Raw genomic sequence first — 26,711 nt, 5'->3', positions numbered from 1 at the left:
CATAGAATGCCCACCCAAACTCACGTCCTGACCAACTTACACATACAACAAACTAACAGAAATAGGTCAGGAACGTGACACCTGTACTGTTGATCAGGATAACATAAGCTTAGAGTGGAGCTTTTTAACTTGACTACACTATCAGAATAGCTCAAATCTCTTCACCAATGCACACTGCTAAGGTTCCATATTACCCTTCCACGTATTAATGTATGCATTGATGGAAACTTGAATAGTGGGAGGCCCTACATGTTAGGAAATAAATCAATGTTGGCCGTCCTTCCCTGCCAGTGCAGTGGTACTGTAGGTAACACTGTGGCCTAGCCTAAGCTGTGTGTCTGTCTGCCCAGGGCAAGCTGTCATGTTGTAGCCTTAGCTGAGGAAACTTCCCCAGCTCATCAGTCATGGAGCAGAGCTAAAGCTAAACCTCTGGATTTTTTCCTGAAGACTTTAAGAACGCTCAGGTGAAAGGTTATACGTTGAATCAGAAAGCCTGTGGGGGAAATCTCCTTTGATTTTGAGTTCAACTCAGAGTAAGGCTGAGTGTGTTTCTGTGGAAACAGTGCCTGAAGCCATGGTTTCCTGCCAGTTTGAACCTGGCTCAGTGTGCTCAGTGTGCAGTTCATTTCCAGGCTAGCAGATTTAAATATCCACCTCAAGTTCACACTTCACTCAGCTGTGATGGCATTATTTTATGGGGATTAGAAGTAAAAATGTAGCTGTGCATTTTGTTTGGTTACATTTTTCATACATTTCTTTGGGATGATGCCAAAAAAACAAAAGCAGAATTTAGATGCAATTACTGCTCTAGTATTTTCCAAAGTAATGAATGGACTGTGTACACTTTCGCGTGTGTTTGTGCTTTTCAGTTTGTTCAGTTTGAATAATGCATATTGGAATGACTGTGTGACGTGAAAAAAATGCATTCAGTTAAAATTCTAAACAGGATTGCAATCATGAGGAAGTATTTGATGGTGGAGATGTTGACAAGACAAGTGTTTGTTCATTGGGTTGTAATAATCTGTAATCAGAGCACAGTAAATGTGTTTTCCATCAGTCTGTTTTCTAGCGCAGATAGATTTGAAAAATTGCTCCAGGACTCCGATGAAACACCGGACTCAATTGTATTAGCACAATTTGTAAACAACGTTTAACTGTGTAATCGAAATCCTTTTCAAACACAATAAAAGCAAAACGTGTTATCCTGTTTGGATTTGGAGGTAATGGGGCTTGTAACTTCAAGCCACATCACTGCTACACCTGTAGGTTTATATGTACTATGTCCACTCACATCCACTCACAGAGGTGGGAGTGTGTTACAAGGACAGATCCGAAGTTCACGCCACTGGCTGTTGTCCTTTACTGTTGTCTTAGAAAAGAGGTCAACCTGAGTGACACGTTGTCATGTTGTGGATCAAATGTGTTCCAAATGCCACTCTATTCTCTAGTGGACAACGTGGTGCACATAGTGGACACAGACCAAAAGAAGTTCACTATATAGAGAAAAGGGTGCCATTTGGGATGCAGGCCTGGTCTAGGCCCTGAAGAGTCTTAACTTGTAGTATCCACTGAAACAATGTCCTGTAGGTCATCTTTGGCAGTGTAGAGGGTAGTAGAGCCAATTCAAGCCAAGATGCCTAAAACAGAAAGTTCCTGAGGCTGAGGTTGGCTGGGGGATGAGATGATTCACAGTCTACGATCCAGCTCTCATCTTCAGGGAACAAATTAGGAAATGAAGTCAATTTGCTATTGTTTCAATCCTATTGTATAGCCTATCTACTATAGAGTGCAGACATGTATCAGATGTCAATGGAACAATCAATTACAAAGGCACTTTATGTATACATCTACACACTCCATTTAAACTCTTTGGAGCGGTACTGTAGCGTAGCCTATAGGTGCAAAACAATGGTGAGTGTATTACACATGCTCTACAACATCCGTAGAGTATGACCCTACCTCACACAGGAAGTGGCGCAGCTCCTACTCCAGGCACTTGTCATCTCCCGTCTGGACTACTGCAACTCGCTGTTGGCTGGGCTCCCTGCTTGTGCCATCAAACCACTGAAAATAATACATTAAATTAAATAAACTAAAGTAAAAATAATAATAATAATAAAATACAATAAATTAACAAGTGGAACCAGCTTCCCCCTGAAGCTAGGACAGTAAAGTCCCTGCCCATCTTCCAAAAACATCTAAAACCCTACCTCTTCATAGAGTATCTTAAATAATCCCACGGCACCTCCCCTCGCAACCCCTCCTAATAAATGCTTATCGTGAACTAACGCTCGCACTTGACTTTCCCCTTCCCCTACTACCACTGACTTTGCTGGTAGCTTACTTTGAGGAAAAATGTACTTACTATAACTGAGATATGTGGTTGTCCCACCTAGCTATCTTAAGATGATTGCACTAACTGTAAATCGCTCTGGATAAGAGTGTCTGCTAAATGACAAAAATGTAAATGTAAACATTGAGTTAGGTAGTAGAGAGGCCTGCTGTATCTGGCGGGATGAGAGTTCACTCTCTGTCTAATCAGAGGGTTATAGAAGACTTCACTCTGGACCAGCAAGTCAGTTGTAAACCCAGAGCCATGTTTTGTGTCCTGAATGGCAGGACTCTTGTCAAAAGTAATGCACTTTGTAGGGAATAGGGTGCCATTTGGAATACTCACATGCTCTGCCCACTCACATATGGTCCTGAAAAGAATACTAATACTGAGGCAGGACTTTTCTCGGTGGGTTTCTGGTGCATGGGGGCTATTACAGTTAGACAAGGCTAGTTTGATGAGTAGAATTGTTTTAATTTGGTACTGTACTGAAACCGAAGATCTGTCAGATACATTTACATATGTGTGTGGAATATGTAACGACAACTTCCAATTTAATTAAATGCCAAAGATCTGCTAATTTGTCATATTAGATTGATTGTGAATGCATTGTAAGAGCCATTTGTTGTGGCCAACCAGTGCACTAGAACTTTCCATGGAGACACAGGAGCGTGGTGGCCACTCTGCAAGCACACCAGCTCTGCTGAGAGGAGAGAGTACATTACATTCATCTGACTAATGAGCTATCACATCAAATAAATACATCTACAAGAACAATAATGTATTTTAATAAGAAATGCTTAAGGCCGTTGGAATGAAAAATTACCTCTCAGAAGTCCTACACAATAAAATAAATCTGAACTTGATTTTAATAATTGATCAGTGAGAAAGTTCTTGGAGAGAAGAGAGCTTTGCTGATAAGCAGCATAATTGTTTTTTAGGGTTTGAATCGCAAAATCCTATTGATCGTCTTTGAATAACGCTTAGTGGAAGAGTCTCAGACTTAGGGATTGTTTATGGATCGTTGTTGACCTTAGCATTGCCCTTGGATATTGTGTTTAAGACTGAAATTGGCTGCCAAATCTGCACATGATAAACCCAAAGAGACAGCAAAATATAGAGTGGAGAGATTTAGCTGCTCTCAGCTTTATTTTAAGCCAACAAACACATACATCATCATCAGGAACAAGTAGCCTAGCACTAGGCAGCTTCACCCTCAGGAGGGTCTCATGTTCTCATTCGTCACTGTTGATTGAACATGAACGCTTCAAATCACACGAGAGAGAAAATGAAAGTGGGAATTTAGCTGAAAGATTTGGTGAATGGAGTGTGTGTCAACAAATAACGCATCTATTTTAGAAATAATGTTTTAGATGGTATTTGATCCCTCTATGAGGTTGGAATGACTCAATCTCCTTGCCATTATGCTCTCATATGTTGATGCAGAAGAGATCTGCCAGAAAAATTATAGAGGTTTGGGTAAAAAAAATAAAAGCTAACTGAAAGCCGACCAGTTACTGAACAGCTGTGGCTCTTGAACACAACACATGGAATACTCAATGCCCTCCCCTCACCATTAACCCCAAGGGAGAACTTCTGTTATGGTACAGACATCAAATCATCAAGTAGTCATCTCTCCTTTAGATACTATGCTGTCCCTCTCTAGTATAATCTATCCTAACAATCTGCTTTCTGCTTATTTGCTGAGGACAAGATGTCCAGAAAGAGCCAGAATGCTTTATGAAGTGGACTCTTTTCGCTCCACTGCCAAACCGACGTACAACACTCTGAGAGTCCAATCAAACGGAAATGGAAATTTGAGCAGCTTAAGATGAAGCACTTTTTCCCCCCAAGAGCTTGTTAGTACCCTGCCAAATGAGTGTTTCTCATGTCCATTGCAACTGCATCATGGGTATACTGGCATGTGATTATAGTGTCTCTGTGATATAGTGTCACTGAGTAGTTTCACTCCTACATTATATACTTTTAAATTGTTAAAACTGTCTGTTTGAACAATTTAACATTCCGTCAAAATGAGGTGGGCATACTGTAGATGCTGACACAACTGACTCTTCACAATAAGTTCAATCTTGCATTTTGAAAGCTATTTTCCTCTATTTATTGATGTGTTTCCATCCTCAGAGGACACGTTGCTTTTCTTTCTACTGCACCTGGAAGACTAATGGAGATTTTACCTCCACTGCAGTCAATAGTTTTTGAAGTAGCTGTATTCAGTTTATGTATGGGTAAAGCAGTTCACTGTCAGAGAGATGCACCTTTCAAAACCCGCTGTGAGAAGAAACTCAAAGAGTTTGAAGGCAAAGACAAAGGAGGGAAGTGATGAAAGAGTGAGACATTCAGTGGAACAGCTAAAAACAACAAGGTAGAAAACATGGTAGATTTCAGTTTCTCGAGGAGTTGTAACGTAAATAGGCTGCTGCCGATGCTTAATGACAATGATATATTCATGAGCAGAGTTCTTCCTTCTCTTGGTTTAGGCCATATCAACATATAGCTGCTACCCGGTTCTCTACATACATATCAGTATTTAATCAGTGTGCAGCACACAAATGTACAGTGTGGCTGAAGAATTATGCAGTCAATGTATATTTGAATCATATGTTCCTGAATTATCCTAACATCCATGTGTCCCCAAGTACTCAACAGTTCCTGGGTGAGTGGGCATGCATTTTAATGTGTGATTTAAGGGACCTAGAATTAACAGTGGATTACAGGTGACTAGGAGGCTTGTGTGAATCTTTTTCCTGTGTCTCTCTTTGGGTCTGCAGCACACACACTGCCTTTGAAGTGGTGTCACTTTTAAAATATCTCAGTTCTCTCATGTTTAACCATGGGGGTTAGAGTCGTTCCGGGATTTGGGAAAAATGTTAGGAGATGAAAGCTAACACAATGTCAGCACCCCTTTGGAAAGAGTTTTCTAAATAATGAACCATGACTTGTTAGAACAAGAGATGAACAGCAGTTCAGACTGTAAGAACTGATCTTAGTTCAGGCTCTGTATGATCAATGTACAGAGGTAATGAACTGAATGAGAGGCAGAGCCAGATAGATCCTGCTCTGTCTTTGCTGTATAGTACCACAGTGCTCGCTACACTAGATTGACTGACTGTATAGTACCACAGTGCTCGCTACACTAGATTGACTGACTGTATAGTACCACAGTACTAGCCACACTAGATTGACTGACTGTATAGTACCACGGTACTAGCTACACTAGACTGACTGACTGTATAGTACCACAGTGCTAGTTACACTAGATTGACTGACTGTATAGTAATATAGTGCTCGCTGCACTAGATTGACTGACTATATAGTAGCTCATGGCTCGCTACAGTAGATTGACTGACTGTATAGTACCACAGTACTAGCTACACTAGATTGACTGACTATATAGTAGCACAGTGCTAGTTACACTAGATTGTCTGACTATATAGTACCACAGTGCTAGTTACACTAAATTGACTGACTGTATAGTACCACAGTGCTAGTTACACTAGATTGTCTGACTATATAGTACCACCGTGCTAGTTACACAAGATTGACTGACTATATAGTACCACAGGGCTTGCTACAGTAGATTGACTGACTGTATAGTACCACAGGGCTCGCTACAGTAGATTGACTGACTATATAGTACCACAGTGCTAGATACACTAGATTAACTGACTGTATAATACCACAGGGCTTGCTACAGTAGATTGACTGACTGTATAGTACCACAGTACTAGCTACAGTAGATTGACTGACTGTATAGTACCACAGGGCTCGCTACAGTAGATTGACTGACTATATAGTACCACAGTGCTAGATACACTAGATTAACTGACTGTATAGTACCACAGGGCTTGCTACAGTAGATTGACTGACTGTATAGTACCACAGTACTAGCTACAGTAGATTGACTGACTGTATCGTACCACAGGGCTCGCTACAGTAGATTGACTGACTATATAGTACCACAGTGCTAGATACACTAGATTAACTGACTGTATAGTACCACAGGGCTCGCTACAGTAGATTGACTGACTGTGTGCTTTGCTACCTTAACGAGGTTTACAGTATGTGAGTAGTGGGGCGCTGGCTGATTCTGTATTCTGGATGAGTTGGCTAATTGTGTACAGTTCACATTCCCCCAATCCCCTGGCTCCACTGATAGGGATTCATTTAGCCTTTATTTTACCTCATTATATGGCCCTGTGTTATTGCCAGGCTGTATGTGGGGTATGTGCATCGTTGAAATTGACTCTGGTAATCTCATTAGATAATGAAGGCTGTTGCTCTATACCCCATTCATACGAGAGAGAGAGAGAGAGAGAGAGAGAGAGAGAGAGAGAGAGAGAGAGAGAGAGAGAGAGAGAGAGAGAGAGAGAGAGAACAGCGTAAACTGGGCAATTTGGAACAAGGAAATTAGTTTTTGAAAATTAACTCAGTCTGAGTGATATTGTTTTTTGCAAGTGTTTATTTCATACGTGTAGAGCTGTGTGTGATAAAAGTTCATTTACATTACGACACAGTATTTTGCAGATATCATTTTTCTATCATAACACCTTCCACCTAACTTTTGCTAAAATCCACTTACAAAAGAAATGCAAATGTGACATTTGGCCACCATAGCAACTAGGTGGGTCATATTGAGAAGGAGAGGGAGTAGGGCAACATACAGACCTGTAGCTCAGAGGGTAATATTACCTACGTCTGTGCCTCTTTCATACCCCATTCCGTTGACCCCAGGAAATCACAGTCTCTATTGCCTTCATGCAACGTTTCGTTTAACCTTGTGCACAAATCAAAGGTGAGCAATGGCTCCTGGGGATTTGGTTTCATTGTTGGGGTTGACTCACTGACTCATAGCCCAGCGAGCAGTGCACCGAAAGGAGAATCACAGAGAGAGCCACATCTCTGCCAAGAGCCAGGCAGGGCTTTCCAATACTGACTGTGGGGGCCGTGATTGGTCCAACACTTCAGTACAGAGCACTGATATAGCACCGTTGGCTGTTCACACTCTCGTTCCCATGCCAGCCTCTTGTCAGGTGCAAACAAACTGTGTCCTCCTAACCGTGACCTTGGTCCTCCTGTAATTGTCCCTCTCCCCCCTGAGCTTCTAAGAACAGTATAGCACAGCCTCTCTCAAACATAAAATAGAACAACAGATAAAACAACATTAGTCTCTATGTGTGACCTGCTGGCTCGATTCGGTCTTATGTTGCAAAATTTGAAATTGTGTTTTTTACATTGGATAAAAGGAGAGACTCAGAGCCAAAAAATGGAATATCATATACTACAGCCGAGGAACAATAGGAAAGTAATTTTAACACCAATAAACCAATCTGTTTAAAAATGTATTTAGTATATGTCAATCTAGCAAACCAGGCAACTAAAAGCAACTTTCTAAACAATGTTTTGGTTAGTTTCTAGCTTGTTAGCTAGCTAGCTGATGTTAACTTAGCTGGCTAGCCAGTTCAAATAATCAAACGTCTTAACTTTAGCTAATTTGTGAAATGGTTACTTGCAGAGTGAAGTCTTTTGTTTAGACATGTAGCTAGCTAGCTAGCTAAACAATGAACCATAATCCCAACTCTTTTCGTTACTACCCTGCATGAATCTTCAGGTAGCTAACCAACTAGGTTCAATTGTAACGGCTGATTTGTAGGGATCGGTGTAGGGATCGGTGTAGGGATCGGACCAAGACGCAGAGTGGAAAGTGTCCATGTTTTATTAACAAAATAACCTGAACACTAACAAAACAAAATAACAAAGAGAGTCTAACCGAAACAGTACCGTGAGGCACGAACACTGACACGAAATACAATCACCCACAAAAACCCAACACCAAACAGGCTACCTTAATATGGTTCTCAATCAGGGACAACGATTGACAGCTGCCTCTGATTGAGAACCATATCAGGTCAAACACAGAAATAGACTAACCAGACACAAAACATAGAATGCCCACCCAACTCACGTCCTGACCCACTAAAACAAACAATTAACACAATAACTAGGGTCAGAACGTGACATCAATGTTAGCTAGCTAGCTAAAATTAGGCTAGAACTAGCAATGCAAATGTCTCTGAGATACGAATAATATTACTACACATATCCTACATATCCTACATATCCTACATTAGCTAGCGAGCCAGCCAGCTAACATTAGCTAGATAGCTAACAGTACACTTTAACTTGCAATGACAATTACTTTCTGACCAAATTAGAAACATCTGAAAATGTAGCTAGTCTCTCTTGCCTGTATACATGGATGAACGCTTCTCCCTCTCCATCACGGATGCCATGGTTGTCTTTAGTTTGAAGATGTAATCCGTAGACAGGTGTTTTATACAACAGCCTTCTGTGTGTTCTCTTTTCAACTCCCTCCGCAAATGTATTTGTATGCCTAGGATCTGTACTGTGTTCAGTTGTATGTTGAGGTTTATATTTTCATATAGGGACTTATTTGAAGATGGGAATGTGCATATGCACAGTAATAGATGTTGGCATCGGGCAGTGTGTCTGTAAAGACAAAATAGGTTCCAGTGAGGGAATGTAGAGCTAACAGGCTCTGAGTCACAGAGGAGCATCTCAGCCGATGCTGTTTGTTAGATGGCGACTGTTTGATGATGTGTGCTGATGTCTGATGCCTCCTGTCTGATGGCTAATGCTGGGAGTCTGATAAAATCTGTGTGATGCATTCTATATCTCTGCTGGAAGAGCTATGTGATGGCTATTTCACGAATGACCTCTCTGAGCAAACAATAAAATGAGTTCACCTGAAACCCAGTTCAGTTGTGCCAATAACCTGCAGCTCTCGTATCAGCCATCCCATCAACAGAGCAAACACAGTTTGTGGCTGGGCCTCACCCCCCCCCTCGTACAGGTTGATGGAGCTAAACCACTTCAAGGAGAGAGACTATTGGCCGTGTTGTGGGGAGGGGGCGTGGGGGGAGACATGACACTGTCAGCTAATGAGACTCTCATAGTAGTCTGCGAGTGATATGTTTTCCAGTTACCCCTCTCACCCTGTAGGTGAGAACAGAAGTGAGAAGTGCTTCTATACTGCCTGTGTACAAGCTATATCGCCCTCTAGACAGAGAGAAAAAAACTGAGTAGCTTACATACAGTATATCCACCAAAGCAATCAATACCTGTAAATGCATTAATCTCAACCCATTGCCATGGCTATTCTATATGTGTCTTTGGGGGACAGGTTTGAGTGACGACAACACTAGTTTGAGTGATAGTTGTGAATGTGAGTAGTGTTGTTCTGTCTGTGTGTGTGTGTGTGTGTGTGTGTGTGTGTGTGTGTGTGTGTGTGTGTGTGTGTGTGTGTGTGTGTGTGTGTGTGTGTGTGTGTGTGTGTGTGTGTGTGTGTGTGTGTGTGTGTGTGTGTGTGTGTGTGTGTGTGTTTATGGCTTGTCAGAGCAGCACATCAGCAGTGGTAATGGGCGGTCCCTGTGGAGGGCAGACTGGCAGGCAGGTAATGATCAAAGAGCCTGTTTCCTGTGCCTCATGTTGGGCTCAGAGAGAGGTGCATCTGTCCCCCTGTGTCTCCACTTTTTAATGGGCTCAGTCTGACTGCAGGCAGTGCTCACTCATCACACACATGCACACACCCACACGCGCATGCGAGCGGACACACATACAAATATACGCAATCTCTGTTCTGTCTCAGCATCCCACCATACATTCACACATGTGGGTGGACTCGTGCACACCCACACAGACACTGTTTCTTCACACACACACACACACACACACACACACACACACACACACACACACACACACACACACACACACACACACACACACACACACACACACACACACACACACACACACACACACACACACACACACACACACACCTGAAATAAACTTACCCACATGCCAGACAGGCACCCACACAATAAATCAATGAACTCTTCCTGCCTGCACACTGCCTCTCACTTCATCTCAGCCTCTCCTAGTCATCTGTACCACATCGTACACCATAAAATATCAATCTGGTGGGGGAGTGAACAGTTATAGTCAGTCCCATGCATCTCTCTATATATGTCTCTCTATGTGTTTCTTTCTCTTTCTCCCTGCCAGTCTGTGAGCATGCCACCTATCTCTCTAACTCAGAAGCCAAGACACTCAGTGGTCTCGTTCTCTCAATCATGTTTTTCAATGGACATCCAAATGGAAGAGCTCCTGCTTCGCTTAGCTTGGCATAGCAGTTACTGTTTATCACATAGGGATAATTTAGTAGTTGATTATCTGCTCTCTTGCTGGAGATTGGCCAAATCTCATTTTAGATCATAGCTATGTTGTTGTAAGTGAATTTTGGAGTTGTGGGTTATGTATAGTTATATGTCATTATATTTAATTATGGAGAAGATTTAAGCTGCAGGGCTGTAGTATCTGCGTAGTACATACATGTGTCCATGTGCATGCATACTCTCTGAGCAAGTCCCCATGTGCATGCATACTCTCTGAGCAAGTCCCCATGTGCATGCATACTCTCTGAGCAAGTCCCCATGTGCACCATGTGTAAACTGTTGATTGGCAGACTTGTTGTGAGTTGGATGTGGTCGTCATCAGGGGCAAATTAACAGGTAATTACCCAGCCAATCAAATGAAACCCACTCCACACAGCTAGTAGTGGGAGTATGATGAGCAGATTTAATCATTCATTAGCAACTCTACCTTTATGCACACTCAGATGTCATTGCTGCGATCTACTTTTTCAATCAGGCAGAAATCCTGAAAAACGAATGTAATTCTTAATTCTACGTTTCATTGATTTTAAATCACACCACGTTCATAGTTGGATTCTATTTCCTCCTTTTATCTGAAACCATTAGTATGCTCTTAAGGCAGGTGGTGTTACCTAACATGTGTTTCCTAAATGAACTAGAGGGTTCAACTCCAGGTTAGAGCCTACTATTGTGTCTATTAAAAGTTAATGCATTACAAAATCGCCCTCTTTGGTAACCCATATTTTATAGTAACGAATATTTTGCTTTCTCTTTCAAAGTAGGCTTGTCTAATAGTGAACTCCAAGCTGACCTGTTCTGTAGAGCGCAGGCTTTGATTTGACTTGCTTTGGCAGCGGATCCAGCAGAATACCACAGAAAGGGAATTTCAGAAATGGGAGGGGTTAAGCGTATAGCTGCTGTCATGTCAACGTCCGATGATTGATAGTCATTTGTTTTGCACTTTTAATACAACATAAACTATCCAGCCATTCATCAAAAGTGTGAGAGAATTCCTGGCTGTCTCTGCAAAGCTCACTAAAACTAATCCATTTTCTGGAAGCCACGAGCCAGCTAGGCGCTAATATGAAATATTCATGTGAGTCCGGCCTAAATCATATGGCCATTGGCACACAGCTAGAGAGCGCTTCGTGTGGAGGGGAGGAAATGTCAAGCTGTGAAGTCGTATATTAGCCTGCCATTGTGAATTTACTATAGTTGCCATTTGGCGCGGTCACTTCAAATAGATCTCTGTTTTAATCAATACACTCTGTAAAACACTGGCGCATTTCGCCGACTCTGCATAATCCTGGAGTTAGTCCTCACTAATAGTCTTTCCTCCCATTTGCCTATTTTCTTTATACATATACATTACCGATCAAAAGTTTGGGGTCACTTAGAAATGTCCTTGTTTTTGAAAGAAAATCTATTTTTTTGTCCATTAAAATAACATCAAATTGATCAGAAATACAGTGTAACCATTGATAATGTTGTAAATGACTATTGTTGCTGGAAATGGCAGATTTTTTATGGAATATATACATAGGCGTACAGAGGCCCATTATCAGCAACCATCACTCCTGTGTTTCAATGGCACGTTGTGTTAGCTAATCCAAGTTTATCATTTTAAAAGGCTAATTGATCATTAGAAAACCCTTTTGCAATTATGCTAGCACAGCTGAAAACTGTTGTTCTGATTAAAGAAGCAATAAAACTGTCCTTCTTTAGACTAGTTGAGTATCTGGAGCATCAGCATTTGTGGGTTCGATTACAGGCTCAAAATGGCCAGAAACAAAGACCTTTCTTCTGAAACTTGTCAGTCTAACTTAAAATCTGGTGCAACGCTGTGTACTACTCCTTTCACAGAACAGCGCAAACTGGCTCTAACCAGAATAGAAAGAGGAGTGGGAAGCCCCGGTGCACAACTGAGCAAGAGGACCAGTACATTAGAGTGTCTAGTTTGAGAAACAGACGTCTCACAGGTCTTCAACTGGCAGCTTCATTAAATAGTACCCGTAAAACACCAGTCTCAATGTCAACAGTGAAGAGGCGACTCCAGGATGCTGGCCTTCTAGGCAGAGTTGCAAAGAAAAAGCCATATCTCAGACTGGCCAATAAAAATAAATATTAAGATGGTCAAAAGAACACACACACTGGACAGAGGAACTCTGCCTAGAAGGCCAGCATCCCGGAGTCGCCTCTTCACTGTTGATGTTGAGACTGTTGACGTTTCTCAAACTTTCATGACCCCAAACCTTTGAACGGTAGTGTAAATGCTGCATTATGCATTATTTTTTATCAACCCCTGCAAAAATGTCATAAATTATAATCCACGTTATAATTCACATTTCCTGTTGCTGCAGGATTATTTTCTTTCTATAGCAAACTGTCTCAAATGAAGATCCTATATCTGTATACATACATTGTATAAAGTGTTATCAGTAGTTACAGGAACACCAGACAGGAAACCTGAGTATTTGCATCAGCTGATATTGCAGCAATTAGATTCACTCGAACTTAATATGGCGGCCTATTTAGTCAACCAGGTGCTGCACCCTCAAACCCTGACGGGTGACACGTGCACGCTATGTGCTGGTGTTCATGGTGACATGCTTTTGCTGTAACATGCATTACTCTCCATGTCTGTTTGTGCTGTGATTTTGCTTCGTTCAGGGGGATTGATATAGCATACCTTGCTCACTCTCTGTTACTATTGTGATCTTATCATTATGCATGCTCTGGCAGTGAGCTCCCCCGAAGGAGCAGAGCCTAACGCCAAGACTAACATATTGCAAATATTGTAATCTTTTCTAATAAATGGTTAAATGAATACATGGCATGTCCTGTCTGAACCACTGTAAAAGAACAGTGTGTAAAATAGATTCATTTACTCAAATAGAGAAGGTAATTTCAACTGTGTACATTGTGCATCATTTGGAGACGGGCAGGGAGACAGCCTTGTTTTGACAGCGATTTATAATGGTATGCATGTTCACACCACCACACGCACGCACGCACGCACGCACGCACGCACGCACACACACACACACACACACACACACACACACACACCTGATTGATAGCTGTGATTTGACTGTGAAAAAGGAATAGGAAATTGAAAAATGGTGGAAGAAGATTGGAAACAGTGTGCTCATTATAAACCCGCAGAAGAAACAAAAGGCCTCCTCTCCTCTTTTACTATTTTTTGAGTTTCACACACACACAGGCAACAGGTGTGTGTGACAGGTGTCTGATTGAGGCACAGAAAATAAATTACACCTGCAAACAAATGGATGTATTTAGCGGTCTTGGATGCAGTTAGAGCTGTGGGCTGATGGATGTGATTATGAGAGTATGAGCACCAGGGCCAGACACAGACAGAATGGGCACAGGTGCAACACGCGCGCGCACACACACACACACACAGAGAGAGAGAGAAGATATGTTGTTGTGGGGATAAATAATCATCCATACATAGAATTAATGATATGCCATAACCAAGGTCACCAGAAGTGCCCAATTATGGAGATTATATGTAATGTGTCTGTCTCTTTGTAATACAGAACCTCAATGGCATAGCATGCTCAGTGGTTAGGCTCACAATAGCTGACTAGATTTGTCATTATGTCATAATGAGGGGATTTTTAAAACAGTTAGAAAACACATTTTGTCAAGTTGTCTCAAAACTCAAATCTCATGGCTCATAGCCATACTCCATCACAATGCAGACAGAGTTATCAAATAGCAATACCCTTTGAGATGGCTTTGTGTTTTCCATAAATGAGGCGAGGGAGCGTCTTGCCTGAGGCCCCAGTGGTTTAATATTCTGTGAGAGATTCCAGACTGTGAGCGGTGGTGCAGCAGCTGACTCCTGACCCATCTCCAGCCCCTCTTACATCCCTGACCCCGCTCTCCTTGCTGGACAGGCTGTCAGAGGCTTCTACTGATGTCCTAATCCCCCCCACACACACACACATTCACATACACATGCATGTACACACATGAACCCACGCAAGCATATGCACACACACATGCACACAAGCACACACACACACATCCCAACCTGTCCCGTCAGGCGTCGTCAGCACAGCCCCTTGCATGGCACCACAATAGATGAAGGGGAACAATGTACCCAAAACTAAAAGAAAAGAGGCAATGATTACACCCGTATAAGACTCTTTCCAAGTTTTGATTTAAAGAAGCTGCATGTGAGCACAATGCAATCAGAGGCGAGCTGTGCATTGAGTCAGAGCTTTGTGTGCTCTCCAGCGGCATTACCACTAACGCTCCTGCTGCCGCCTCGCCTCCACCTGAGACCGGGTTGAAAAGAATCAAGGCTCTGTGTGATCTCTCCCTCTGGAGCAAGATGGAAGACAGGGCTTTAGCTGAACAGACATGGTGAATAAGATGTGATGTGTCTCACAGCCAGGGTTTACGCATTCACTATGATCTGTTCCCCTCTAAACCTGTGTGGTTTTGTGGGTGCGTACATTGCCTATTGTAACGGCAACATTGAAGTCAGTGCTTACCCAACCATTCGTGCCAACCATTCGTGCTAGCATAACACAATGCAGAATCATGCTTATACTGATATTGGTTGTTTTGTTCAAAACCTTTGAACCCCTTTAAATCTATTTTGGATGACAGTGGGAGGCTGAGGTGTCACTGTTGTTGTATAATGGCGTAGGTTCCGTTTTCTTGGGTGAAAAATGCTGTTCTGTGGTCATTTATATTTTGCTATGTCAAACATCAGAGTGACTTTGAAGTGTCATGGTGTAACGGAATTCCTCCTCCTCTTCATCCGAAAAGGAGGAGTAGTGATTCGACCAAAATGCAGCGGGTTGTGAATACATAATGATTTATTAGACAAACGACGAAACACGAAAACAAACACTTGGAAGGTTTTACAAAATAACAAAACAACGTAGACTGACCTGAACGTAAGAACTTACATGTAACACGAAGAACGCACGAACAGGGAAAAAACAGACTACACAAAAACCGAACGAACAAACATACCGAAACAGTCCCGTGTGGCGCAACATACACAGACACGGAAGACAACCACCCACAATAAACAATGTGAAACAACCTACCTTAATATGACTCTCAATTAGAGGAAACGCCAAACACCTGCCTCTAATTGAGAGCCATACCAGGCAACCCATTAACCCAACATAGAAAACACATAACATAGACTACCCACCTAAAACTCACGCCCTGACCAATTAAACACATACCACACAGCAGAAAACAGGTCAGGAACGTGACACATGGTGACATAGCGATAGTTCGTTGCTTTGTTGGTTTCTTTGTTAATTTTTTTTATTAATAAAGGATGCCAGTATTCTGTACAGATATATAGCACAGGTCGGTACAACTTGCAGAGAAAGCTTTGTATATTTGACGTGTTTAACGTGTTTAGTTGAGAGATGGCAGTTGGCGGGGCTGCTGGGCATCCAGTCAGAGGTGTGTATCTCTAACACAACCATGGACAGTGAGTGGCACCTGAGACAGGCAGGGGCAGAGTTCTCTGTCAGCTTCTATGTTTTCTGTTTCATTTCTGCTCTCAGAATGAAGACATTACTTTAGTGTTACAGAGAGGACTTGAAGTTCCAATTGAAGAGCTTATAAACACGTATTGCAAATGCTTTCAGACAAACATGATGCAATCTTTGCAAGATCCTCACATACATCAGCCTCCTTACCAACTAGCCCTTGAATAGCAGAAAATCACACTGTGAACTCACCATGGGAGCGTACTGTTCAATCCCTTAGAATTGTTAGTTAGATATCTCTAACGTGTCAGGCTTCAACTCTGTGTGTGTGTGTGTGTGTGTGTGTGTGTGTGTGTGTGTGTGTGTGTGTGTGTGTGTGTGTGTGTGTGTGTGTGTGTGTGTGTGTGTGTGTGTGTGTGTGTGTGTGTGTGTGTGTGTGTGAGCCACATCTGCTCGCGTGTGTGTACGTGCCTGCATACATGTGTGTGTGTGCTTCTGTGCTTGTACTCAGGGGTGCAAAAGGCCCATGTTAATATTCTGAGCATGGAATCAGCCATATCCAGGGAGAGGTTGTCATATCTGACCTTCAGTGTCTGTTTGTATGTTCCATCAATAGGGTGCAGTTAAACCTCCTCTGGCCATGGGAAAACTGTTTAAGTGGGGATACATATAGAATCCTCTTTGACTACAGTATATTGAAGGAACAGCCTGTAGATGTATTAACATGTTTCTGTCTGCCACTGAGAGGAATTAGCCTGAGCATTCCCTCTGGTGTTATAGGTAAGTGTTTTCACAGATATTCCACAGGCAACCAGATACCTGGATTAAGCCATATCTGAGAAAACGGTGGGGCACCAGAGCAGCTCTCTCTGTTTAGCTATAGCTACTCTTGACACCTCTCTCTACACCTCCCTCTAAAGCGCTCTGCTGCAGGCAACTATACAGATAGCTGGAGTGTTACATTTTCTCCAGTGTTTGCACAGTGTACTACACTGAGTATACAAAACATTAAGAACACCTTCCCAATATTGAGTTGCACACCCCCCTTTTGCCCTCAGAACAGTCTCAATTCGTCGGGGCATGGACTCTACAAGGTGTCAAAAGCATTCCACAGGCATGCTGGCCCATGTTGACTCCAATGCTTCCCACAGTTGTGTCAAGCTGGGGCTCCCGAGTGGCGCAGCGGTCTAAGGCACTGCATTTCAGTGCTAGAGGTGTCACTACAGTCTATTTAGCCTGTCTCCTCCCCTTCATTTACACTGATTGAAGTGGATTTAGCAGGTGACATCAACAAGGGATCATAGCTTTCTTCTGGATTTACCTGGTCAGTCTATGTCATGGAAAGAGCAGTCCATAATGTGTTGTACCCTCAGTGTATATTGATACATTTTGTTTTTTTAGCTTGAACTATTATTAATCATTAGTTATAAAAGAGACATGAAGGGAGCCATAATGAAGCTTGGGAGGGGCTGAGTGAGAGAAAAGGATCACATGTGGCAGTACTGATAAGGGGAGGAACCGTTTGAGGCCCAGATCACTCAGCTCCCTGCCTATGATGCAATGTGTAGCGATAACGAGGAGACTCCACCCAAAGTGGGGTCTGTATACTACCATGGGTGAAACCATGTCTTTGTCTAATGCAGCTGTATTGACCCTCTGGGAAGAATAAACCTGGTTTAAGCTTTCAGTGTACGTGGTGTTCTTACTCTAATAATTAGAACCTAACAATATTATGGTATTTGACTTGAGGCTGAGACAAATATGGCATGACTCAGCATGAGTGAGAGTGGTTACTACAGTAATATCACATTCAAATCCCAGATTGAATGTACAGTATTATTATTTTTTTTTTAAGCTGTTTATTTGGAAAATGTAAACACAGGATATTGTGAGCAGTAGTTGTGGCTAGACACTGGCTAGAACACAAATCTTAGACGTCACTGAAGGTAACTGGACAGTGTTCTTACTTCTGAAAAGAGGTCTTAAACCATCTGATGGCTTGCTGTTTGGAAAATGATGACCACAGCGGCCAATCTGTGTTCCTTGGGTCTACTCAGCAGGTGCTGGCTTTTCCACCAAATGTCCTTTAAGAAAAGGTCTGCATCCCTCCTCCCAACCTTTTAATTAAATGAAAGCACAGTGGGACATACACTCACACACACACACACACACACACACACACACACACACACACACACACACACACACACACACACACACACACACACACACACACACACACACACACACACACACGCCAGAAGCTGAGTCACTGAGGAGAGGAGACTGCCTGGGCCGCACAGCATCCCAGCATCCCAGCATCCTCCTCCTGCTGTTGCCACACATGCATTGTGAACACACACACAGATAACATGCGATAAGCTGCAGATCATGGCCAGAAATAAGAAGGAAAAATGTTTCCTTGACAGCATAGAGAGGGAATGTTACCTTTCCCCAAATGCTATTACCCAGCAGCCTGGAAAGAGAGGCTGCTCTCTTCCACCCTCACCAAGAGAGACCGTCTCCAGAGATATGTCTGGCTCACAGAGTGTATTGCAGCTCTGTGGATTCACCCAGATGACAGCCTGCTGAACACTGCTAGTATTGTCTGAAAGCATGCACATACTATCTAATGCTCAGATAGTTTGTAGATTTTACTATATGTCAGGTAATACATTCATACAACAGCATATCAGACATTTGTAGATTCTGTCTAAGTACAATAAAGTACAGAAGTCTAAGGAATGTGTGTTAGAAGAGGAGGAGAGCAGGCCCAGACAAGGACAGGCTTTATTTGGAGGACGGTGGGCCTGTCTGGCCTCATTCTCTATGATTGACAGATTGCGGTGGAGGCTGCCACTTGCGGGGAATAGCATCACACGCATTTCCCCTGAAATCTGTCTATCAGTGCTGTCTAAGCAGAGAGACAGCCATGACATCTAATCACAGCCTGGCTGGCACCTCATAACTCCTGCCTAATGTGCTCCAGGTACAGGGGAGTATTGGGGATGAGGGTAGCAGGGGGGCGCAGGGGACAAGAGACAGGACCAGCGGGTATTTATAGTAGTCCTGTCTGTGGCTGTACACTTTGCCACATGAATATAGTTTTAAACTAGGCTGAGAATATAGATATATTACATCCTCACTCCTCATACTATAACAGAATAAAACACATTTTCAGTCGACTTTCTGTATGATTTGTAATCTGACATGTACCTTTATTATTATGTGCTGGTTTGTGATTTGTCTCCTGTGGGGATTCCTGCCAGGCTGAGAGAGTATAACAAGGACATGCCTTCCATTCAGGTTAGGTCAAAGATGATAACTCAGGCAAGAAGACTAGTGTGTGCCTGCTTGCTCTTTACGAAATGGTCCAATTAGATGTTAGCCTGCATCAATAGGCTTACTATAACAAGCTGTGATGTTAGAAATAGGATGCCGATAAGACTATGCAGTCAGTGGAGTTGTTTTATGAATGGCAGTTGGTCTGTGTGTGTGAAAGATGGTAGCTACCCCCAGGGTAGGGCCCCATGGAGCTGCTCTGAGCCCACTCAGAGCGGTGCTATGAGTCAAGGATGCCCAGGGTGGTGCCGTGGGGAGTTGAGAACATGCCAGTCTCCCTTGGCCTGCTGGTGTGAGATACCAGTCTCTGGTGGCTGGCCACTGTTCCGAGCGTGCGAATTCCGGTGTGCCCCAGGGCTCTCAGGGGACCTTCACTAGGCAGAGGCTGCTCTACCCCTGGGCTGGCAGGAATCTCAAACAGAGAGAGGTGGGAAAAACAAGTCCACAGATAGCTAACTAGCTACCCCTGAGCTGTTCCATATTAATATCCCCCAAACGACTGAAACTTTACAGTAGTTGTAAAAGAGGTGCTGAAAAGTTTAGATTATTTTTGTGTGGGTTTGTAAAGCGAAACACCCTAAAATACATTGGAATTTTCAGTATTTTAGTTGACACATATTCGGGATTTATGCAAGTCTCTAAAATTAAAAAGAGGAAGCTCTTAAACCAGTGGATTATGACTCATCCAAAATAGAGATGAGTTTTGACAGAGTTACCTTCCGTGTGGGAATTATGAATGAATGTGTCCGTCTTATTATGAATATGGGCCTCTGCTTACAATTGTTCTGTCTTTTTTTCCCCTTTCCTCTCCTCCTCCTTCTCTACTGCTGCAACAGGAGCCGCTGAGACCTTGTCAGGTACTTTTGATTTTCCTCTAATGTTCATCTGACGATGTTCGATGCCATTTGCTCCACTTGCTCTTTATTTATTTGTGAAAAGCATCGAGTTGTGTGTTCATGTGCTGTGCAATCTCGACAATCGTATGTCAATCTACAGCCAATTTGATTGTATTTTTATAGCACAGCTATTGTGCATAGAGGCCATTTCAACTAAGACTATGTCAGATGGTGGCAGAGTACATTCTACATTCCCTGTTGTTAATGGCTACTGTCACTATGTTTACTGTTTGTGCATTCTATTGTTGTCTATTTCTAGTGTTCTATTGGTTGACCCATGACTGGTATGTACTGTACAAAGGGACTATGGTAGCCTACACTAAACCTAAGCTAAACATTATGTATTGTAAAAGCCCATGTCTACCACTACTATAGGCTAGAAGCTCCCCTAGTCTCTCTGTCACACTTAAGAAGAAACAACGAGCACAACGAGCCTCTAACCTGCCAATACAGTGGAACATGAGATTGAGCAGTCCCCAACATTGATCTGCAGTGAACATGGCACAATCTGCATAAGATAATAGAGTACAGGAGAGCTGCTTTTCCGAGGGGAAATGTCTCTGTACATCTCTATTCAGTCAAAGCCTTGTCAAAGCAGCATCAGACATCTGACATCAGATCAGAAACAAGATGAAACTTGAGTGAGAGATTGTCTTCAGAGATAAAAGAGATTACATTAGAAGTCCAAAAACTTTAGAAGCCCTGCTACGATGCAGAGGAGCCTTGAAACAGTGAAGCACAAATAATGCCCAATGATATGATGGCTTTTTACTCACAGATGTCCTTGAAAGAGCTTCCCTTCTAAGAGAGCAGGGCTTAATGACTGAGCTGGACATGTATGTAGCTCATAAGGCATTGAATGGGAGTGTGAGAAAGAGAGCTATTTTCATTCTTAATGACTGTAGAATGATCCTGGTTCCTCTTTGAAAAGGACAGGGCCCCTCCAGACATCGGTGACTCAGGGGAGAGGAATCAGGGGCCTGGCGCTGTCCTGCTTTCCACTGCCCCTTTCATGTTTTTCGGTGAGAAAATAAAAAGAGAGAGAGAAGTTCAAAGAAAAAAGGAATTTGAATCAAAAGGTGCCCATTCCTAACTTCTTGGAAGGAATGAAGAGAGGAACTTAGATTATATTTCTTGATTTCAACCCCCCGACTACTAAATGTTAGCGGCAGAGTTTCTTCTCGGTGTCTTGCGTTATGAGCTGCTTGTTGATGGGGCCCATCTCAGGCCGCTGCTGTAACATCCCGGCATTTGAGTTCACAGCCCTTTGAAGGCCCTGTAATTAATTATCTTTGACTGTGTCATTCAGTGTGTTCTGACGTAGGAACAGGAGGACAGCCATGTGTGGCAATACTGGCGCTTTGCACTCTGAGACAGCTGCTAGAATGAGGGTGAATTTATCAGCCAGTCGTCTGCGCCCCATATCTCTCTCTCCTCCCGCCTACCCCTCCCACCACCAGAAATGAATGACTGCCTCTCCTCATTTGCACCGAATCATGACCAGGATGCTGAGGCAATTGAAAATGTTTACTAGAATTGCAAAAAAAAATCCATGTTCCACAAAGTGGCCTGTTTTCCCTTTGATGGGATTACTAATCACAGTGCTGTTATTTATGTGTGTTTTCAATTGGAGATGAGCCATGGATATTGGAGAGGACCCAACCCTGCTAAGGGCTGCTGAAACCTTATGGATATTTTCTCTAGCAGTCCCTTTCCTCTCAGTACAACAGATTGGGAACAGAATGACCTTTCTTTGAGGCTTCTTCGTGTTGCTGTTTTGACTGCCAGCTAGATTACTTTAACAAAACCGAAATAAAAACAACACTTCAAACTGTTTTGGGCTCCTCTGCTGGGGTAGGCCTACTTACTATAAGTATGTCAGAGTAGCCTTTTGGATTTCAGTCAGACACACTCAAATTAATTACACACTTCCACATTCCAACATTGGAGCACACTTAATAAACAAGAATTTGATTGTGTTATAATGAGTTAATTATGGACCAATTTGCCTTTAGAGTATTGCGCTATGCTCTAGTAGTCCACTATACATTCACACTTCAGAGGTAGTTGAAAACAGAGTCTTCTAATAATAAAACAAATATGGATTCCTCAAACATCACAGATACACAATTAAGACAGTTTAAAAACAGAACACTTCCATGGAGTAGAAAAAAAGGATTTCCTTACAATAGGATAACACTCACATACCTCATACCCATTTAGTACAGAATGTACTGTACTCTGGTCATATCAATGTCCGTTTTTAGTTATCACCATCCTGTATTGTGTGTGTGCTTGATGAACCAATATCTGTGATGTGGAATGAAATGGAAAGTTCATTGCTACAGACAGGTCTGAGGTTTATTTCTCCACAGGAGGTTAATTTCCTGCTGGTCGCTGCATTCTCTCAGCTCATTTGAATCCTGTTAGTTTGGCTGTCTATTCCCATTATCACTATCTGAAAACGCAGGGGCTTTTTTCCACTTTGTAAATGTCAGCCCGGTTTGGAGGTGTCTGACGACTCAGGCATGCAAATGTGCTTTGGATGTTTTCTTCAGGCTGTTGCTGGGAGTCTTGTTCCTCTCCTGGTGCTAATCCGAGACATTTAAAAGCATTCTCCATTCTTCTTCTTATGCCTTTTGGCTCCTGCCCGATAGCACAAGGTGACTTTTGATTTACCCCCTCCCTCACCTGGAAGGCTGGAAACAAACCTTTTTTCTTTGTGAAAACCAAATGGATGCTTGGTTTCTGGCTTTAATGATGAGGACATGACCGTGCAGGTAGGCACAGGTGTGGCAATGCTCAGTCAGTGGCTGACTCAGTGGGTGACTCAGTGACTGACTCAGTGGCTGACTCAGTGAGTGACTCAGTGGGTGACTCAGTGGGTGACTCAGTGGGTGACTCAGTGGCTAACTCAGTGGGTGACTCAGTGGCTGACTCAGTGGGTGACTCAGTGGCTAACTCAGTGGGTGACTCAGTGGCTAACTCAGTGGGTGACTCAGTGGGTGACTCAGTGGCTAACTCAGTGGGTGACTCAGTGGGTGACTCAGTGGCTAACTCAGTGGGTGACTCAGTGGGTGACAAGGCTGTTGTTCCTAAGAGATGGAGAATAAAGCCCTGTGCTCAGAGACTCAGATGGAGAGCTGTAATTCAACTCTGTCTGTCTGTCTCTCTCTCTTTCACCTCTCTCTCTCTCTTCCACCTTCCCTCTCTTCCACTACCCCCCTTTCCTTCTGTCTCTCTCCATCCTTCCCTGTCTCCTTTCTTTTCCTTCTCTCTCAGATGGAGAGCTATAATTCAGCTCTGTCTGTCTCCCTCCCTCTCTCTCCCTCTCTCTTTCTCTCTCTAACTCCTTCTTTCTCTTTGTGTGTGAGAGGTAGTGCTTACAGCCCATCTGGCAGAGAGACACAGGACCCACTCTGAACTGAGAGATCAATAACGCCAACCAGTGTAAATCACATCAAATCAAATCAAATGTGATTTGTCACATGCGCCGAATACAACAGGTATAGACCTTACAGTGAAATGCTTACTTACAAGTCCTCAACCAACAGTGCTTTAAGAAGTTAGGAAGAAAAATGTGTTAGGTAAAATATAGATAAGTAGAAAAATTGAAAATAAAAGTAACAAATAATTAAACAGCTGCAGTAAAATAACAACAGCGAGGCTATATACAGGGGGTACCAGTACAGAGTCAATGCACCGGTTAGTCAAAGTAAATGAGGTGATATGTACATGTAGGTAGAGTTAAAGTGACTACGCATAGATAATAAACAGAGTAGCAGCAGTGTAAAAGAGGGGTCTGGGTAGCCCTTTGATTAGCTGTTCAGGAGTCTTATAGCTTGGGGGTAGAAGCTGTTAAGAAGCATTTTGGACGTAAACTTGGTGCTCCGGTACGGCTTGCCGTGCGGTAGCAGAGAGAACAGTCTACGACTAGGGTGGCTGGCATCTTTGACAATTTTAGGGCCTTCCTCTGACACCGCCTGGTATAGAGGTCCTGGATGGCGGGAAGCTTGGCCCCAGTGATGTACTGGGCCGTACGCACTACCCTCTGTAGTGCCTTGCGGAAGGAAGCTGAGCCGTTGCCATACCAGGCAGTGATGTAACCAGTCAGGATGCTCTCGATGGTGCAGCTGTAGAACCTTTCAAGGATCTGAGGACCCATGGCAAATATTTTCAGTCTCCTGAGAGGTAATAGGCTTTGTCGTGCCCTCTTCACGACTGTCTTAATGTGTTTGGACCATGATAGTTTGTTGGTGATATGGACACCAAGGAACTTGGAACTTAAACTCAAGGAACTTGAACTCAACCTGCTCCACTGCAGCTCCATCGATGAGAATGGTGGAGTGCTCGGTCCTCCTTTTCCTGTAGTCCACAATCATCTCCTTTGTCTTGATTACGTTGACAGGAGGTTGTTGGCCTGGCACCACACGGCCAGGTCTCTGACCTCCTCCCTATAGGCTGTCTCATCGTTGTCGGTGATCATGCCTACCACTGTTGTGTCATCGGCAAACTTGATGAGGGTGTTGGAGTCGTGCCTGGCCATGCAGTCATGAGTGAACAGTGAATACAGGAGGGGACTGAGCACGCACCCTTGAGGGGCCCCCTTGTTGAGAATCAGCGTGGCAGATGTGTTGTTACCTACCCTTACCACCAGGGGGCGGCCTGTCAGGAAGTCCAGGATCCAGTTGCAGAGGGAGGTGTTTATTCCCACGGTCCTTAGCTTAGTGATGAGCTTTGAGGGCACTATTGTGTTGAATGCTGAGCTGTAGTCAATGAATAGCATTCTCACATAGGTGTTCCTTTTGTCCAGGTGGGAAGGGCAGTGTTGAGTGCAATAGAGATGGCATCATCTGTGGATCTGTTGGGGCAGAATGCAAATTGGAGTGGGTTTAGGGTTTCTGGGATAATGGTGTTGATGTGAGCCATGACCAGCCTTTCAAAGCACTTCATGGCTACAGACGTGAGTGCTACGGGTCGGTAGTCATTTAGGCAGGTCCCCTTAGTGTTCTTGGGCACAGGGACTATGTTGGTCTGTTTGAAACATGTTGGTATTTTAGACTCAGTCAGGGACAGGTTGAAAATATCAGTGAAGACACTTGCCAGTTGGTCAGCGCATGCTCAGAGTACACATCCTGGTAATCTGTCTGGCCCTGCGGCCTTGTGAATGTTGACCTGTTTAAAGGTCTTACTCACATCGGCTACAGAGAGCGTGATCACACTGTCGTCCGAAACAGCTGATAGTTTCATGCATGCTTCACTGTTACTTGCCTCGAAGTGAGCATAGAAGTAATTTAGCTTGTCTGGTAGGCTCGTGTCACTGGCCAGCTCTCGGCTGTGATTCCCTTTGTAGTCTATAATAGTTTGCAAGCCCTGCCACATCCGACGGGTATCGGAGCAAGTGTAGTATGATTCAATCTTAGTCCTGTATTGACGCTTTGCCTGTTTGATGGTTCGTCGAAGGGTATAGTGGGATTTCTTATAAGCTTCCAGGTTAGAGTCCCGCTCCTTAAAAGCGGCAGCTCTACCCTTTAGCTCAGTGCGGATGTTGCCTGTAATCCATGGCTTCTGTTTGGGGTATGTACGTACGGTCACTGTGGGGACGACGTCATCGGTGCACTTATTGATGAAGCCAGTGACTGATGTGGTGTACTCCTCAATGCCACCGGAAGAATCCCTGATCATATTCCAGTCTGTGCTAGTAAAACAGTCCTGTAGATTAGCATCTGCTTCATCTGACCACTTTCTTATTGACCGAGTCACTGGTGCTTCCTGCATTAGTTTTTGTTTGTAAGCAGGAATCAGGAGGATATAATTATGGTCAGATTTGCCAAATGGAGGGCGAGGGAGAGCTTTGTACGCGTCTTTGTGTGTGGAGTAAAGGTGGTCTAGAGTTTTTTTCCTCTGTTTGCGCATTTAACATGCTGGTAGTAATGAGGTAAAACAGATTAGAGTTTCCCTGCATTAAAGTCCCCGACCACTAGGAGCGCAGCCTCTGGATGAGTGTTTTCCTGTTTGCTTATGGCCGTATACAGCTCATTGAGTGCGGTCTTAGTGCCAGCATTGGTTTGTGGTGGTATGTAGACAGCTACAAAAAATACAGATGAAAACTCTCTTGGTAAATAGTGTGGTCTACAGCTTATCATGAGATACTATAAGGTAGTGGTGCAACGGATCACAAAACTCACAGTTCGGATCGGATCACGGTTTTGAGTCACGGATCGGATCATTTTTTGGATCAGCAAAAAAAAAGGGAGATAAATAAAACTCTGCTTTCCATTTACTACTTAAAGAACACTTAAAGCAAGGAACATTTCAATGTTTAAATACAATCTTAAAATATTCAATACTCAATTGTTAAATTAAAGTGCAATTCTTCCTTTGAACA

General features: G+C 43.2%; 1 protein-coding gene across 3 annotated transcripts in view; it reads left to right on the top strand.

The window, feature by feature from the left end:
* Positions 1 to 26,711, top strand: part of LOC129831956 (cell adhesion molecule 1-like) — a 164,719-nt gene that overhangs the window by 82,847 nt on the left and 55,161 nt on the right. For 2 of the 3 annotated variants that reach the window (XM_055895616.1, XM_055895618.1), the window contains exon 2: positions 20,264 to 20,284. The exons of the other annotated variant lie outside the window; for it this stretch is intronic. In XM_055895616.1, the coding sequence (XP_055751591.1) occupies positions 20,264 to 20,284 (21 nt within the window). The remainder of the gene's footprint in view (positions 1 to 20,263; positions 20,285 to 26,711) is intronic. 3 annotated transcript variants of the gene reach the window in all.

Source organism: Salvelinus fontinalis, chromosome 33 (genome assembly GCF_029448725.1).
Source record: "Salvelinus fontinalis isolate EN_2023a chromosome 33, ASM2944872v1, whole genome shotgun sequence".
NCBI lineage: Eukaryota > Metazoa > Chordata > Actinopteri > Salmoniformes > Salmonidae > Salvelinus > Salvelinus fontinalis.
The sequence above is the reverse complement of the archived record's forward strand: the minus strand, read 5'-3'. Positions and strand labels throughout refer to the sequence as shown.